Raw genomic sequence first — 13,505 nt, forward strand, 5'->3', positions numbered from 1 at the left:
AAGAATTTGTTTCAACGTCCTCCGCCTGGAATACAGACAGGCATAAACCAGTTTGCTGGCTACAATCAACATCCACAAATGCCACTACTACCACCGCCACAACCACCACCACCTCAGTATGGTCAGGCAATGATGCCCCCACCTAATATGTATTCAAGTCAACATGCTTATCAACCAACACAGTGTAAGAATTTATCAGGGATTCTTGTCTTTGATTTTGGTCGAAACAACAATTATTGTAATATGCAAAACTCTTACAGTGTAAAGCAAGGAAAAAGGAGGACACGATTTTATTATTCTCATGAATTTCAAGTTTAGTAGATAGATATAAGAAGATGTGGTATGAGTGCCAATGAGACAATTCTCCATCCAAGTCACAATTTGTAAAAGTAAACCATTATAGGTCAAAGTACGGCCTTCAACACGGAGCCTTAGCCCACATCGAACAGCAAGCTTTAAAGGGCCCCCTAAATGACAAGTGTAAAACCATTCAAACAGAAAAACCAACGGTCTAATCTATATAAAAACGAGAAATTAGAAACAACAAAAAAACACATCAACAAACGATAACCACTGAACATCAGATACACACTATGTACAAGTTAAGATATGATACAAAAAATGCGTTGTTCGGCTGTGCTGTTTTTATGTGCTGATCTAGGTTGTTTTACGTATTCGTTTTTATTCTGTAGTTAGTCACCACTTTTTATTGTCGAGCCTGCGACTTTTGTCGCAGAAAGCTTGACATAGGGATAGTGATCCGGCGGCGGCGTTAGCTAACTTCTTAAAAGCTTTATATTTTAGAAGCTAGAAGACCTGGATGCTTCATACTTTGTATATAGATGCCTTATGTTACGAAGTTTTCGTCTGTCATATGTCCATTGTCCTTGACCTCATTTTCATGGTTCAGTGACTACTTAAAAAAAAAGTCAACATTTTTTGTAATGTTAATTTCTTTCTTGTTATGAGTAATAGGATAACTATATTTAGTATGTGCGTACCTTGCAAGGTCCTCATGCCCGTCAGACAATTTTCATTTGACCTCGACCTCATTTCATGGATCAGTGAACAAGGTTAAGTTTTCGTGGTCAAGTCCATATATCAGATACTATAAGCAGTAGGTCTACTATATTTGGTATATGGAATGATTGTAAGGTGTACATGTCCAACTGGTAGGTGTCATCTGACCTTGACCTCATTTTCATGGTTCAGTGGTCAAAGTTAAGTTTTTGAGTTTTGGTCTTTTTTTTCTAATACTATAGGCAATATGTCAACTATATTTGGTGTATGGAAATATTTTATGATGTACATGTCAGTCTCGCAGGTTTTATTTGACCTTGACCTCATTTTCACGGTTTATTTCTCAGTGTTAAGTTTTTGTGTTTTGGTCTGTTTTTCTTCAACTTAAAGCAAAAGATCAACTATATTTGTTGTATGGAAGGATTGTAAGGTGTATATGTCTGTCTGGTAGGTATCATCTGACCTTGACCTCATTTTCATTGTTCATTGGTCAATGTTAAGTTTTCATGGTTAAGTTTGTTTCTTAGATATTATAAGCAATAGGTCAACTACATTTGATGCATACATTGATTGTAAGGTGAACATGTCTGTCTGGCATGGTTCATATGACTTTGACCTCATTTTCATGGTTCATTGGTCAATATTTAGTTTTATTGGTTAAGACTGTTTCTTAGAAACTATAAGCAATAGGTCAACTATGTTTGGTTTATTGAATGATTGTAAGGTGAACATGTATTTCTCGTTTGGTTTATCTGACCTTGACCTCATTTTCTTGGATCATGTTAAGTTTATGTGTTACTATCAACATAAAATCAATGGTTAGTAAAGAAGGCGAGACATTTCAGAGTGTGCACTCTTGTATTTTATAAATTTACTGTTTGCAAAAATATGAATTATTCTAAATACTAAATATTTTCTTATCCCAGGCAGATAACCTAGCCGTATGTGGCACAACTTTTTGGAATTTTGGGTCATCAATGTTCTTCATCTTTAGGCCTGGCACCTTTGATAACTATTAGCTTGTCGTAATGTTCTATTGTATTGTTTATTTGTGTGTTTCTCTGTCCTGTATGTTCTTCCATTTATTTGAATTGTAATCCTGTCATGTAATGTTGTCATTTTAGTGTTATATTTAACATTGCCATTAACGCGGGAGGTTTGACTAGCCACAAAACCAGGTTCAACCCACCATTTCTTCTTAAAATGTCCTGTACCAAGTCAGGAAAATGGCTATTGTTATCTTATAGTTCGTTTCTCTGTGTGTTGCATTTTAGTGTTTCTGTTGTGTCTTTGTTCTATTATATTTGATGTGTTTCCCTCAGTTTTAGTTTGTAACCCGGATTTGTTTTTTCTCAATCGATTTATGAATTTCGAACAGCGGTATACTACTGTTGCCTTTATTCATATACGGTCACTTTTGTTCCCCTGAATACAGTAAAGTAACAGAAAATAGTATAAATCTTAATAAAGCGCATTGGTTGTTCAGTACATTAATCTACTAATCACATATCAGGAAATATTTTTATTTCGTCTTCATTATTTTCTTTACGGTTTTTAGCATTTTAAGCCAAATAAACATTCATATGCGTACATACTCGTTTGGAGTGTTTATACTTTATAGGTATTGTTCTAAAAAATATAATTCTTTTGCACACGGTTTGTCCACCTAAGCTAAAACGGCACAGGTTAATAACTTAAATATGTTTTTGACATATTGTCTCAATTTTTTGTATCTTGCCTTTGCTAGAGTCAATTGAGGTAAATGTTCTTGTCTGCTTGTGTGGTCGTTAGTAAAACCACAGGACCCTCTCTTCTTTTCCGCAGTGTTCTAGATTTAATAGCATAAAATAAATCTTCTTATTTCTGCGTATTTTCATTGAATTGATGTGGTTTTGCTCCTATCCATATGATCAGTACATACATGTTGCCCTCTGATTTAATCTACATAAGAATATAGGGACAAGCCGTATAAACTACTCTCATTGTAAGATCACATTCGAAAATTTGCAGAAATTTTAATTACCTAAAACAAATCTAAACACTTAAATAAAGAAAAAAGATTGTTCTAATGCCTAAAGTCCATGCGAGTAAAACAGACATTGAATTACAAGCCCTAACTTGATACAAGCATATAAATATTATGATAGGGTTAAACATGTTTGTGAAGCTTCAACCGCTTCATCTAGGATATTTGCGTAAAAGCATAAGAAAAATCTGTAAACATTTGCAAAGGTTTTCTGACATCAGATGGGCTCAAAGCACAATCAAAACTTAGAAATACAAAACAAAATCTCAAATTACCGTCCAAAGAGTACTCGAAATTATTGTAAGTTAATCAAAGCCAATTATAACTGATAAAAACACTTTTCATTTGATACGTTATGATCGTGCATGTTCAAACTATACGGAATTCATACTTAGGTGTGTGCTCCTTACACAGAAACCGCTTAAAAAGAGTTATGAGGGAAAACAAATTAGAATTAACACTCCGTAAATTTTATGGACACCATCATGAATTGGTTGATCAATACGATGTGTATGTGTCTAAACTAACTAGTGACATTTTTACTACGTCTTAGGTTGTGGTTTAACATCTATGTCGTCTGTCTGCTAAGTACCGAACGTGACCCGAATATAACTGTTTTGCCGAGTGTGAATTTGCATTGCTATACGACGTGTCTCGGTATTAATACATCCAACAATCATGTATTTAGTTATGATGTTTCTGTTGTGGGTTCGGTTATATATTGTGTTATGTCTTATCGTTTGTGGTTTGGATGCTGTGTTTTCGGTGCATTTTACATGTGTCTTGTTTGTCAGTGTGGTCGATTAGTTTCCATTTTCCATGGATAAAGTATTGTGTTAGTCCAAATGATTATGACGTCGTCACAGCATTTATTCAGAATAGCTTTCAATAGAGTCATAATCATGAGAAATGTTTGAAATAGTTTAGTAAAAATAATTGTATGAATTTCAAGATTAGATATTCGTCACAAAATACGTCACTGTTTGTTTTGTCCTGTGCTGTCGTTAATGGAAGATGCTCGTTGCTATTCTACGGTTTACATGATGTAACGACTATCATATTATTTATTTGTCCATTTCTCTGTGCTAAGTGTTCTTGTGTTTGTTTGTGCTGTATTCCTGTCACATTGTGTTGTCAATTTAGCGATATTTTTTTGCATTGCCATATAAGCGGGAGATTTGGCTAGCCATAAAACAAGGTTTAACCCACCATTTTTTCTTAAAATGTCCTGTATTAAGTCAGAAATACGGCAGTTGTTTTCCAATAGTTCTTTTTAATGTATGTTGGCGTTTGTTTTGTTGCACTTTAGTGTTTCTGTTGTTCCGTTGATTTCCTCTTATAGTTGATGTGTTTCCCTCGGTTTTAGTTTTTAACCCGGATTTGTTTTCTCTCAATCGATTTATGACTTTTGAACAGCGGCAAACTACTGTTGCCTTTATTTCCAATATTAAAATACCAATCAGTACACATCAAAGGATTTATTGTATAGACTTCTTAAAATATGTGTAAACAGCATGACCTTACGCTAGCCCACAAGATAAGTACCGACAGGACCAATGCATACATATTTATATTCTAATTGATTTACAATATCAATGTTCTACTGATAAAGACAATATTTAAAAATATTACTATTTTTACTAGTAAATTGATAAACCAGAAGAATAATGTAGCTGCATGAAAAAAAAATAAGTTTAAATTGATTGTGTTTTAATGAACGATCTCTAAAAACAACGCCACCGCAAGTTAAGAAGTTAAGGAATTGGTGTTCATTTTCCAATGCGGTTTCTACACGCACTATAAAACTTGCCGACAAAATCTGTGTATCTATGAAAGAACGTGTTAAATGTTTCGAGTCATATTGATATGTTTTAATGAATAAAATCATTGAGAATGGAAACCGGGAACATGTGAAAGAAACAACAACCTGACAAAACAAAAACAGCCATGTAATGAAACCTACTTAGTAGATTTAATAATTTATCAGTAACATAAAGATTGATTAATTACAATCTAAATCAAATACAGTACTTTTTCGTTATAGATATGTATGTACCAGTACCGATGCCCCAACAGCAACAAACTCCACCACCGATGCCACCACCAATGCCACCACAATACATTCCTCCATTGATGTCACAACCAGTGTACCAATCAATGAATCATGGGTCGACGTTACAATCAGGTACCGGTATAACGAATATCTTTTCCATACATCAATTGATTCTTTTCTACGGTTGCATTAAGTGTAAATTACCTATCATTATCTCTGAAAATTAATGTAGGTTGATAGCTCTAATTCATTTTAAACTAAGTGTAACCAACATTTAAATAAGCTATGATCATCGCATGGCCTCCATCGTCTGTAACCTACCTCTCTATCAAGACTCTTAAGCTCTGTAACCATTATGTCAATTGTAAATTACTTCGACAGGGGTGCTTTTGTTTTGTTTTGTTCCCGATTTACAACAAGCTGTGTTGTCATTGCAAATACTCTAGATATAACGATCAGTTTCCTAGATAATTTGAAGAATTTGTTACAATTTAGTTACTGATCCTTCCAAAGCACTTGAGGTCAACGAGGCCTCCTTTCTATCATAAATCAATTTTATCAGTTCTTGACCAACTTGAGACATTTGTCTTGATTGTATCAATTGTTCATACCGAAAGTTTGCTGATTTTTAAAACAAAGTTTGGAGGTTAATTGTGATATCATGGTTTTGTCAAATATCAAGGGTTTGCTATGATATATAAAAGTCCTTGCTTCCTCAGAAACTAAACATTCAACAGAGTTTTCTTTATATAAATAAACAATCTAACCATTAAATTGCAAATCTGTCTCCAAATTTGCAGATTTTGGCAAATAACTAGACCATTTTTGTACTGAGATTGTACAATCCAAGATGGCAGTATACCATGAATCTACCTTAAAGTTGAACTTAGATGAATTTGACTATTTGGCTATTCTCTTTCAATCCCTTTTTGTTATATAGCTTCCGACGTGTATTGTGTTTTTCGAATCCCTGGTTTTCAAATAATTAATCAAGAAATGCCCTTCGGACGTTGGACAATTATATAGTGTTATTTTCGTTGACATGTTTACAACATATCGATGATAGCATTAATGCCAATTACACTTTATGAATTTCTTTACGAAGTTAAGTCAAGAAAAAGCTGTTAGGACGCACTAAATTTATAGAGTGTTATTTGCATTGATGATTGTAACATTAATGTTGATAAAAGTTTGAAAAATTTGATTTTACGCTTTGTTCCAAGTTGCATCGTCCTAAAACTACGTACTACTTAAAATTATATATACCTATTCCGGAATAGTGCCATTTATCTTTTTCTCTCATAATTTAAGAAGAGGGTTTTCTTGCAGGAAACAGAAATAAGGATTAACATAAAAAAAATACACTGCTCAAATTAGATCGAAATATTAACTGTAACTCAATTATACTTCAACAAAAGTTAAATTATTTCCAGGAAATTTTAATTGGAATAGTCATCATGGTGTTCCACCAACAGAACATGAAAATCGAGACATAAAAATATCATCATATGTACCACAAGGACAAAGAAAATCACCAAAGAAAATAAAAGACAAAAAAGACAAAAATAAGGTTGATCAGGAAAGAGATCAGGACGGATTAGGACAGATAAAGCAGGCTAAAGATGATAGATTTAAAAAACTGAAATCATTATTGGCAGATGAACCAGCAGAGCACTACCAAAGTGAAACAGGGCCGCAAGATAATGCCATTGAAAGTGATCATAAGCAGAGAGTTAACCGCAGAGGTAGAAGGTGCAGAGAACAAAACAGACAAGAAGAATCGGGATCTTCAGAAGATAGTGAATCAGACAGTGATGACTCTGATTGTGGATCTCAAATCGACTGTCGTGACCACCAATCTAATAAATATGACAGGGGAAGTCAAAGAAATCTAAGCGACAGAACATCACATGGTCTGAACAAAAGGTTTGTAAAGTCATCAGAAAGTGTCAATAATATAGGTTATAGAGGACCCAAACAGAGCAAAGGAGGAAAATATGGTAACAATAGGGGAGGTCAAAGACAAAATGAGAATACGAACTCGGATCAGTCATGTAATATTGTTGATAGTCATCATGGTAAGCAATGTGATTATCAAAGAGGTAAAGGAAATGGTCAAAATAGGGGAAGGGGAGGCCATCAAAGTAGGAGTGAACGATTGAATGAATTAAATGCAGAGGAAGAAGATACTCTAGGCCAACAGAAAAGAAGACCAATTGGCAGATTTCGTGAGAGAGGTATGGAAAAACGTGGTGGAGATAGATTATTAGAAGATGATCAGACGGACAACTCTGATGGACATGAAAATTACCAGACTGATAAAAGTAATAATCGTGAAGAGCGTAAGGATAGAAGTCAGGGTCGTCAAAAAGAAAGATATGGCAAAGTACAATCTAAAAGAGACGACACAGAGGACAATGAGAGTGAAATACCAGATGTCGATGATATTGAGGTATTTAAATTTTTGATAAAGAATTTTAAGGGAGGTTGTACATTTGAAGATCTACTGAAGAGCTGTAATCTTTTCCCTCACAACTCTAACATATGTCTTTGGTTCAAGAAACATAGTCGAAGATTTCATGTTTTCTGGGATGGAAAAGCCATTGTTTATATCCAACCATTTTTCAGGGATGCAAAGATTTGTGCTAACTGGAACAATAAAAAACATCTCGGGCAATGTGAGAACTCTTCATGTTATTTCTTTCACATTTGCCGTCGTTTTATCAGAGGTAACTGTAAGGAAAGTAATTGTAAGCTGTCTCATAGTTTCAGAAGCTCACACAATCGTGGTTTGAAGGATAAACTTGGCATACGCGAGTTTAGTGAAGCTGACATAAGAATTGTTCTAAATTGCAATTCTCCATCAGTTTGTACAGATTACATTTACAACAATGGGTGCAAGATACAAAATTCAGATAAAAGATGTCCATACTTACATTTATGTCAGACTAAAATATTTAGAAAATGTGAAGACCCATGCAAGTTTCAGAAAACGCATTCCATCACACAGTTCCACAACAAATGGGTTCTAGAATCGTTTCATATGAAGGGATGGGAAGAGGAACGAGTACTTAGGACTATATATGTACCACCAAGACAAAGAGAAGTAAGTGAAGATTTTTCCGATGATTCTGACCTCAGTCAAGTTGAAGATGGTATTGATGATGCCAGTACTTACAATGACAGCGATGTCAATGTTAGTAGTGAAAGTCTTTCGAGTAATGCATCTGGTCCGGTAAAAACATCCCAAAAGTTGATCACTTCTGATGTCCAAAGTAAAGAGAACATAAGGGAAAATGACAAACCAAATAGTGGTCGAAGAGAAAGATTTGAATCAACAGAAAATATGATTTGTGGGATTGTGGGTAAAGATGATCTAGATCTATCTAAAATGTCTGCATCCAAAATACAGTATAATGATGAAGATGATAATATTAAAGAAAAGGAGAGGATAATGATGCAAATGTGGGAACAGGAGGAACAGGGCATCAGTTCTGCAGACAATAATAAAAGAGTCAAGCCAAAGCAATCAAGTCGCAATCCATCAGATCCAGATTACCAGGAAAAGAACCCTTCTTTATTGAAAGATCAGACAGAAAATGCTAAAATCTGCTTATTTGTGTCGAAAGACAAATGTCCGTCAGCATCATGTAAAAACCACCACCTACCAAGCGGATTGCCGTACTTGTGGCAATTAAAGATATCTGAGAAATGGGTTTCTTTTTCCTTGGCACAGAACGAGATCATAGAGAAAGCTTACTGTAATGTTCAAGATTATATATTAATGGAAGTAAGTTTTTGATTATAATAGAAAGCTTCAATATTAACTTTGATTATATGGCATTTACAGTCGAGTAGTTTCATGATATAATTCCTGACAAACCTTCGATTTAGAAACCATTTAAACACGATGCACGCAGAGTGATTCATTCTCATTCATGTTACATTCATATTTGTATCCTAATTCTCAAAAGTGCACAGCAGACATAATGTGATTTGGTTTAAATCACAGTCTTGTTTGTGATTCTGTGTAACAAGTGATTTAGATGAATGATAATCTGCATTACGACTCTATTGTATATTATCTATACAGGCGAGAAAAATGTATTTTGGGGCGTTCATCTACCAAATTCACGCTCAACAAAGATTTTAAACTGAATCAACTTGTCATCAATGTAAAAATTGACGAAATGTGGAATATTTTACTAACAAGCTTTAATCTTCAAATTTATACAAGGAAAACTAGCTATATGTTAATTTCGAATAAGAAACGATGAACCATTAGTGTTCAGGTCAGATGGTTTGTTTAATTTATCATGAACTCCCTTTTAACCGTCTTTTATTTCTATTTTTATTTCTCTCATTTCCGTTCGTTGTCGAGATTTATTTATTGAAATTTTTTGATATATTTAGGTTTTAAGAGCATACTTCTATCATTGTTGCTATATTGTGAAACATTGACATTCTGAATCGGGAGATGGGGAGCACATTTTCTTTTACAAATATTTACCTGATTATCCAACTAAAGAAATAATAATACAAAGAGAGATTAACAAGATACGTTGCGTGTGAGCTTCAGGATGTACCTAAAACACGTGCATTTGTTGATGACTTTATCAGGCACCCTTCGGCTAAAGTGTACAGCCTAAATTTAAACTTTCGAAAGCCTAAAAACGAAGAAGGCATAGGAAAGCAGCATAAGATCACTTTATCTAAAGTGCTGTTAACTGTCGACAATAGACGTATTTACACAATTTAAAAAGTTTGACTTCACAATTAAAAAGTGATTGTTGCTTCACATCAGAAAGTTATTCTAGCAGATCTAGGCCATTCGGAGACAAAATTCAGCTAGATCCCAAAAGTGTACATACGTTTATATTTTGATCAAATTCTGAACTCTTATATAAAAGTAAGGGTCTGTGGTATGATGAGTTTAGTGTGACGTCCATTTTTAGAGGACTAGTACACATTTCTGTTTAGGGGCCAGCTTAAGCCCGCCTCCGGGTAAGGATTTTTATCGCTGTGTTGAGAACCATTGGTGGCCTTAATCTGTTTTCTGATCTTTGGTCGTGTCTTTGTCTTTGACACATTCCCCATTTCCATTATCAATTTTAATTTAATATCCAAAAGAGACATGATAAACATGCCGAGAAACACATGACCTTGTGCAACACCAAAATATAAGTAAACAGTATAGACAGGATGTATGATCATGAGTTAGCATAACTGTACATATAAAGCAATATATATTTAGTCATGTTTTAATTTTATCAAAAACAAAATCAATGTTAATACCGATAAAACAATATTTAAAGATGTTACTACTGTGTTGAATTGATAGCCTTGAGGAATACGTTTATTAAAAGGATTAGTTGACATGGATCTTGTCTTAATTTACGGACTTTTAAATCACTTTTAAAATTAAGATCTAATATCCAATCTTTAATTTGAATTCTACAGCCGCATTTTCTTACCAAATCAAGTATGTTTTGGCCGTTAATAAGCTATGAGAAAATTGGGATTATAATGTTCTTTCAGCTCCTGACAAATTTGAAATGTTTGTATAGTTGATATCCAGGGTATGAAATCGATTGAAAATTTTATGACCTATAGTAAATTGATTTTGCAAAAAGTGTCTTTTAAGTGTTCCCCTAAGTGTAAAGAATACTAATCTAAAGATTAATGCAACTTCACTGAGATTTGTGATCGTAGAAAATACTTAATTTTGCATTTATGTAAAGCATTTTATAATTCAGAAAACCGGTGAAAGATATAGTTACCATGTTTGGTTTCCAAAGATGCATGCCGTAATATTAAATGTTGATGACCAATTAGTAAGTGGCGACAATCAGAGGTGTAATGTTAGACGTCTCAGTACTCATTCCTTCGCCGAGAAGAAAATTATGGTTGACAGCTATCTTACACAGTGGAGGTGGTATTGGAAAGATGACAGTGATAAGTGGACTATGTTTGACAAGGTCAGACTATTTTATTCTAATTCCTTTTAGTGATGAAACCTTGATTACTCATGATTCAATCTTATTGTTCACCTGTTTTACAATTATAGTGAAAAGGACAAACAATCAACATGGATAATAAAAAATTCTTAAAAATAGAAAATTGTTTTGTTAATTTATTAGTCATTTAGCAAAAACATACCAATCAATATAATACATTGTATTCTAAGAAAAAATAGAATGTATCAAAGACAAAAGTGTATGAAGAAATTTTGAATGTGTAAAATGGATAAATAATAAGTAAGAAATAAGGTAAGGAAACTGTTTTGACAAGTTATAACACTAACTTCCACCTGCAAAGTTGATCTTAAACGGTATAAAACCTTAAAAGTTTCGTACATGTTGTGTTCCCAAATATTTTTGTATTTAACTTTGCAAAATGTGGCGTCTATGGTCCCTGATGAAACTTGTTTAAAATTCGTGTTTTATGTATCTCTGGTATCTTTTACAATCCTATTATGCTCCTGAAATTGCGTATCATACGTTTGCATTACGGCCTCTGGGTTAAAAGCGTTGATGATGGATTATCAGGGGGTATCATCCGATACGTTGCCACTTTGTTTTAGTACTTGGATGATTAAAATGAATCATTGGTTTTGAAAATATAACCAATTTGTAAGGGTAATGTACATATATAATCTTCGAATAGTTTTGTTTGAAAATCAAAATTTCTTTGAGCAAACAGAATTAAAAATAGTAGTCAATTATTTATATTCATTTTCTGTATGTTATGAATAGAATTATCAGTTTTGCATTACAATATATATATTATATAATTTGACATTACAAATATATGCTATTACTTTCAAAGGACGTGTTTCTGTTCACCCTTGAGAGGAAGTATCAGACAAAACAGAAGACTTATTTGTATACAAAGGAGAATGAAAACATCATGTATAGGATAGACTTCCTAAAGATGACACAGGTTAACATAGAAACAGATAATGTACGACAAATTATCAGACGTCCTTTGTTTGTTTCAAAAGATGATGTACTTCAGAATCAATTGTAAGTATTGCACTTATATTAAAATTGCTAGTTTTGTATTACTATTTATAATGAAAAAGTCACTTTACAACTACTTTTTCATTTCATTAAAGCATTAGCATGATTGGACTTATTTAATCTAACCAGATTTTTTTTTTTGATAGTTTTTGTTTTGACCTGCCTTTGCTACTTATTCTATAATGCTCTTTCAACACAGGTCATCTTTTTAAGTGTGTACAAAATAGAGTGAATTTAAGTATGAGTGTTTCTCAGAATAGAATCTGAAATCAATATTCAATCTTTGTAAATGACACCATGTACATTTTTAATGAGTGACTAATGTAATTGTTAGCCAATCAAACAATGTTATAAGGTATGTATGAATATCTATAACACCATTGTTTCAGATTTGAAATCACCCATAAAGTAATTATGTTGTTTGTCTGCTTAAAGCCTTGTTTCTTTTGTCCGTGTTGATGTCGTAGACAAAAGTGTATTGTAGTTATTACCTTTATATCTTCTTACACTTTTAAAGCATATCATCACATAAGGGAGACAACTCATTAAAATTCATCAAATATCAATTCCAAAAACGTGGATTTCCATTAAATTATCTCTTTAGTCCACAGAGTATACCATTTCCTGCAGCTACGAGTACAGTAAAACCTGCTCATTTCTATAATTGGGATTGTGCACATGACTTTGAACTGGTTGAACTTGAGACGACAGGGAAAGAGTACAGGGAAGTGTTGACGTCACTTACCGATACCATGGATCCAGTTCGATTTGAGTTCAAGTTAATATATCGAATTCAAAGTAGAAAACTATGGAGCGAATATGACATGTAAGTTTAATAGCATTTCAATGTTGTAAAACAAAAGACAGTGGTCAAAATCTTAAGTGCATATTGGTTTAAATGCGTCGGTCTTCTAAGACATGAGGGACATTTTCTCTCTAGAAATATTTCATTCCAATCTGATGATTGAATCAGTGATGTGTTTACTGATATAATTTTCAAACCTTAATTTTAAAGATATGTTAATAACATTCAAATACCAACAGATGCGCATGTCGACAATTAATTTCTCTTCGGTGATGCTCGAGGCCAAAGTATATTTTAAAAATCCCAATCTTAATACAAACGTTGACAAGATTATCAAAACAAGAAGGACATAGTATAGCCAAAGGAATCAAAGCTTTGCATGTGGGAGATATATTTCATAATTTCAAAATGATTTCTAAATTTTAAAACGGCAAATGTAAATCAAATCTAAAGGTAGATTACAAAATTGATAAGGCGGAAGCATGAATTAGGTCATCTATTTAAGAAATAAAGACCATGTACTTTACATACTTAAAAATTGTTTAATGTTGGTTCTTATTCAAACTTCCTGATAGTTGA

At 33.3% G+C, this 13,505-nt stretch overlaps 1 protein-coding gene across 2 annotated transcripts in view; it reads left to right on the forward strand.

The window, feature by feature from the left end:
- Window positions 1-13,505, forward strand: part of LOC127720282 (uncharacterized) — a 53,922-nt gene continuing 40,417 nt past the window's right edge. For both annotated transcript variants that reach the window (XM_052226794.1, XM_052226793.1), the window contains exons 1-6: window positions 1-184; window positions 5,091-5,231; window positions 6,533-8,889; window positions 10,856-11,077; window positions 11,928-12,124; window positions 12,726-12,947. In XM_052226794.1, the coding sequence (XP_052082754.1) occupies window positions 79-184; window positions 5,091-5,231; window positions 6,533-8,889; window positions 10,856-11,077; window positions 11,928-12,124; window positions 12,726-12,947 (3,245 nt within the window). In that variant the 5' untranslated portion in view covers window positions 1-78. The remainder of the gene's footprint in view (window positions 185-5,090; window positions 5,232-6,532; window positions 8,890-10,855; window positions 11,078-11,927; window positions 12,125-12,725; window positions 12,948-13,505) is intronic.

The sequence above is a fragment of the Mytilus californianus genome, unplaced genomic scaffold (assembly GCF_021869535.1).
Source record: "Mytilus californianus isolate M0D057914Y unplaced genomic scaffold, xbMytCali1.0.p SCAF_11, whole genome shotgun sequence".
Classification (NCBI taxonomy): Eukaryota; Metazoa; Mollusca; class Bivalvia; order Mytilida; family Mytilidae; genus Mytilus; species Mytilus californianus.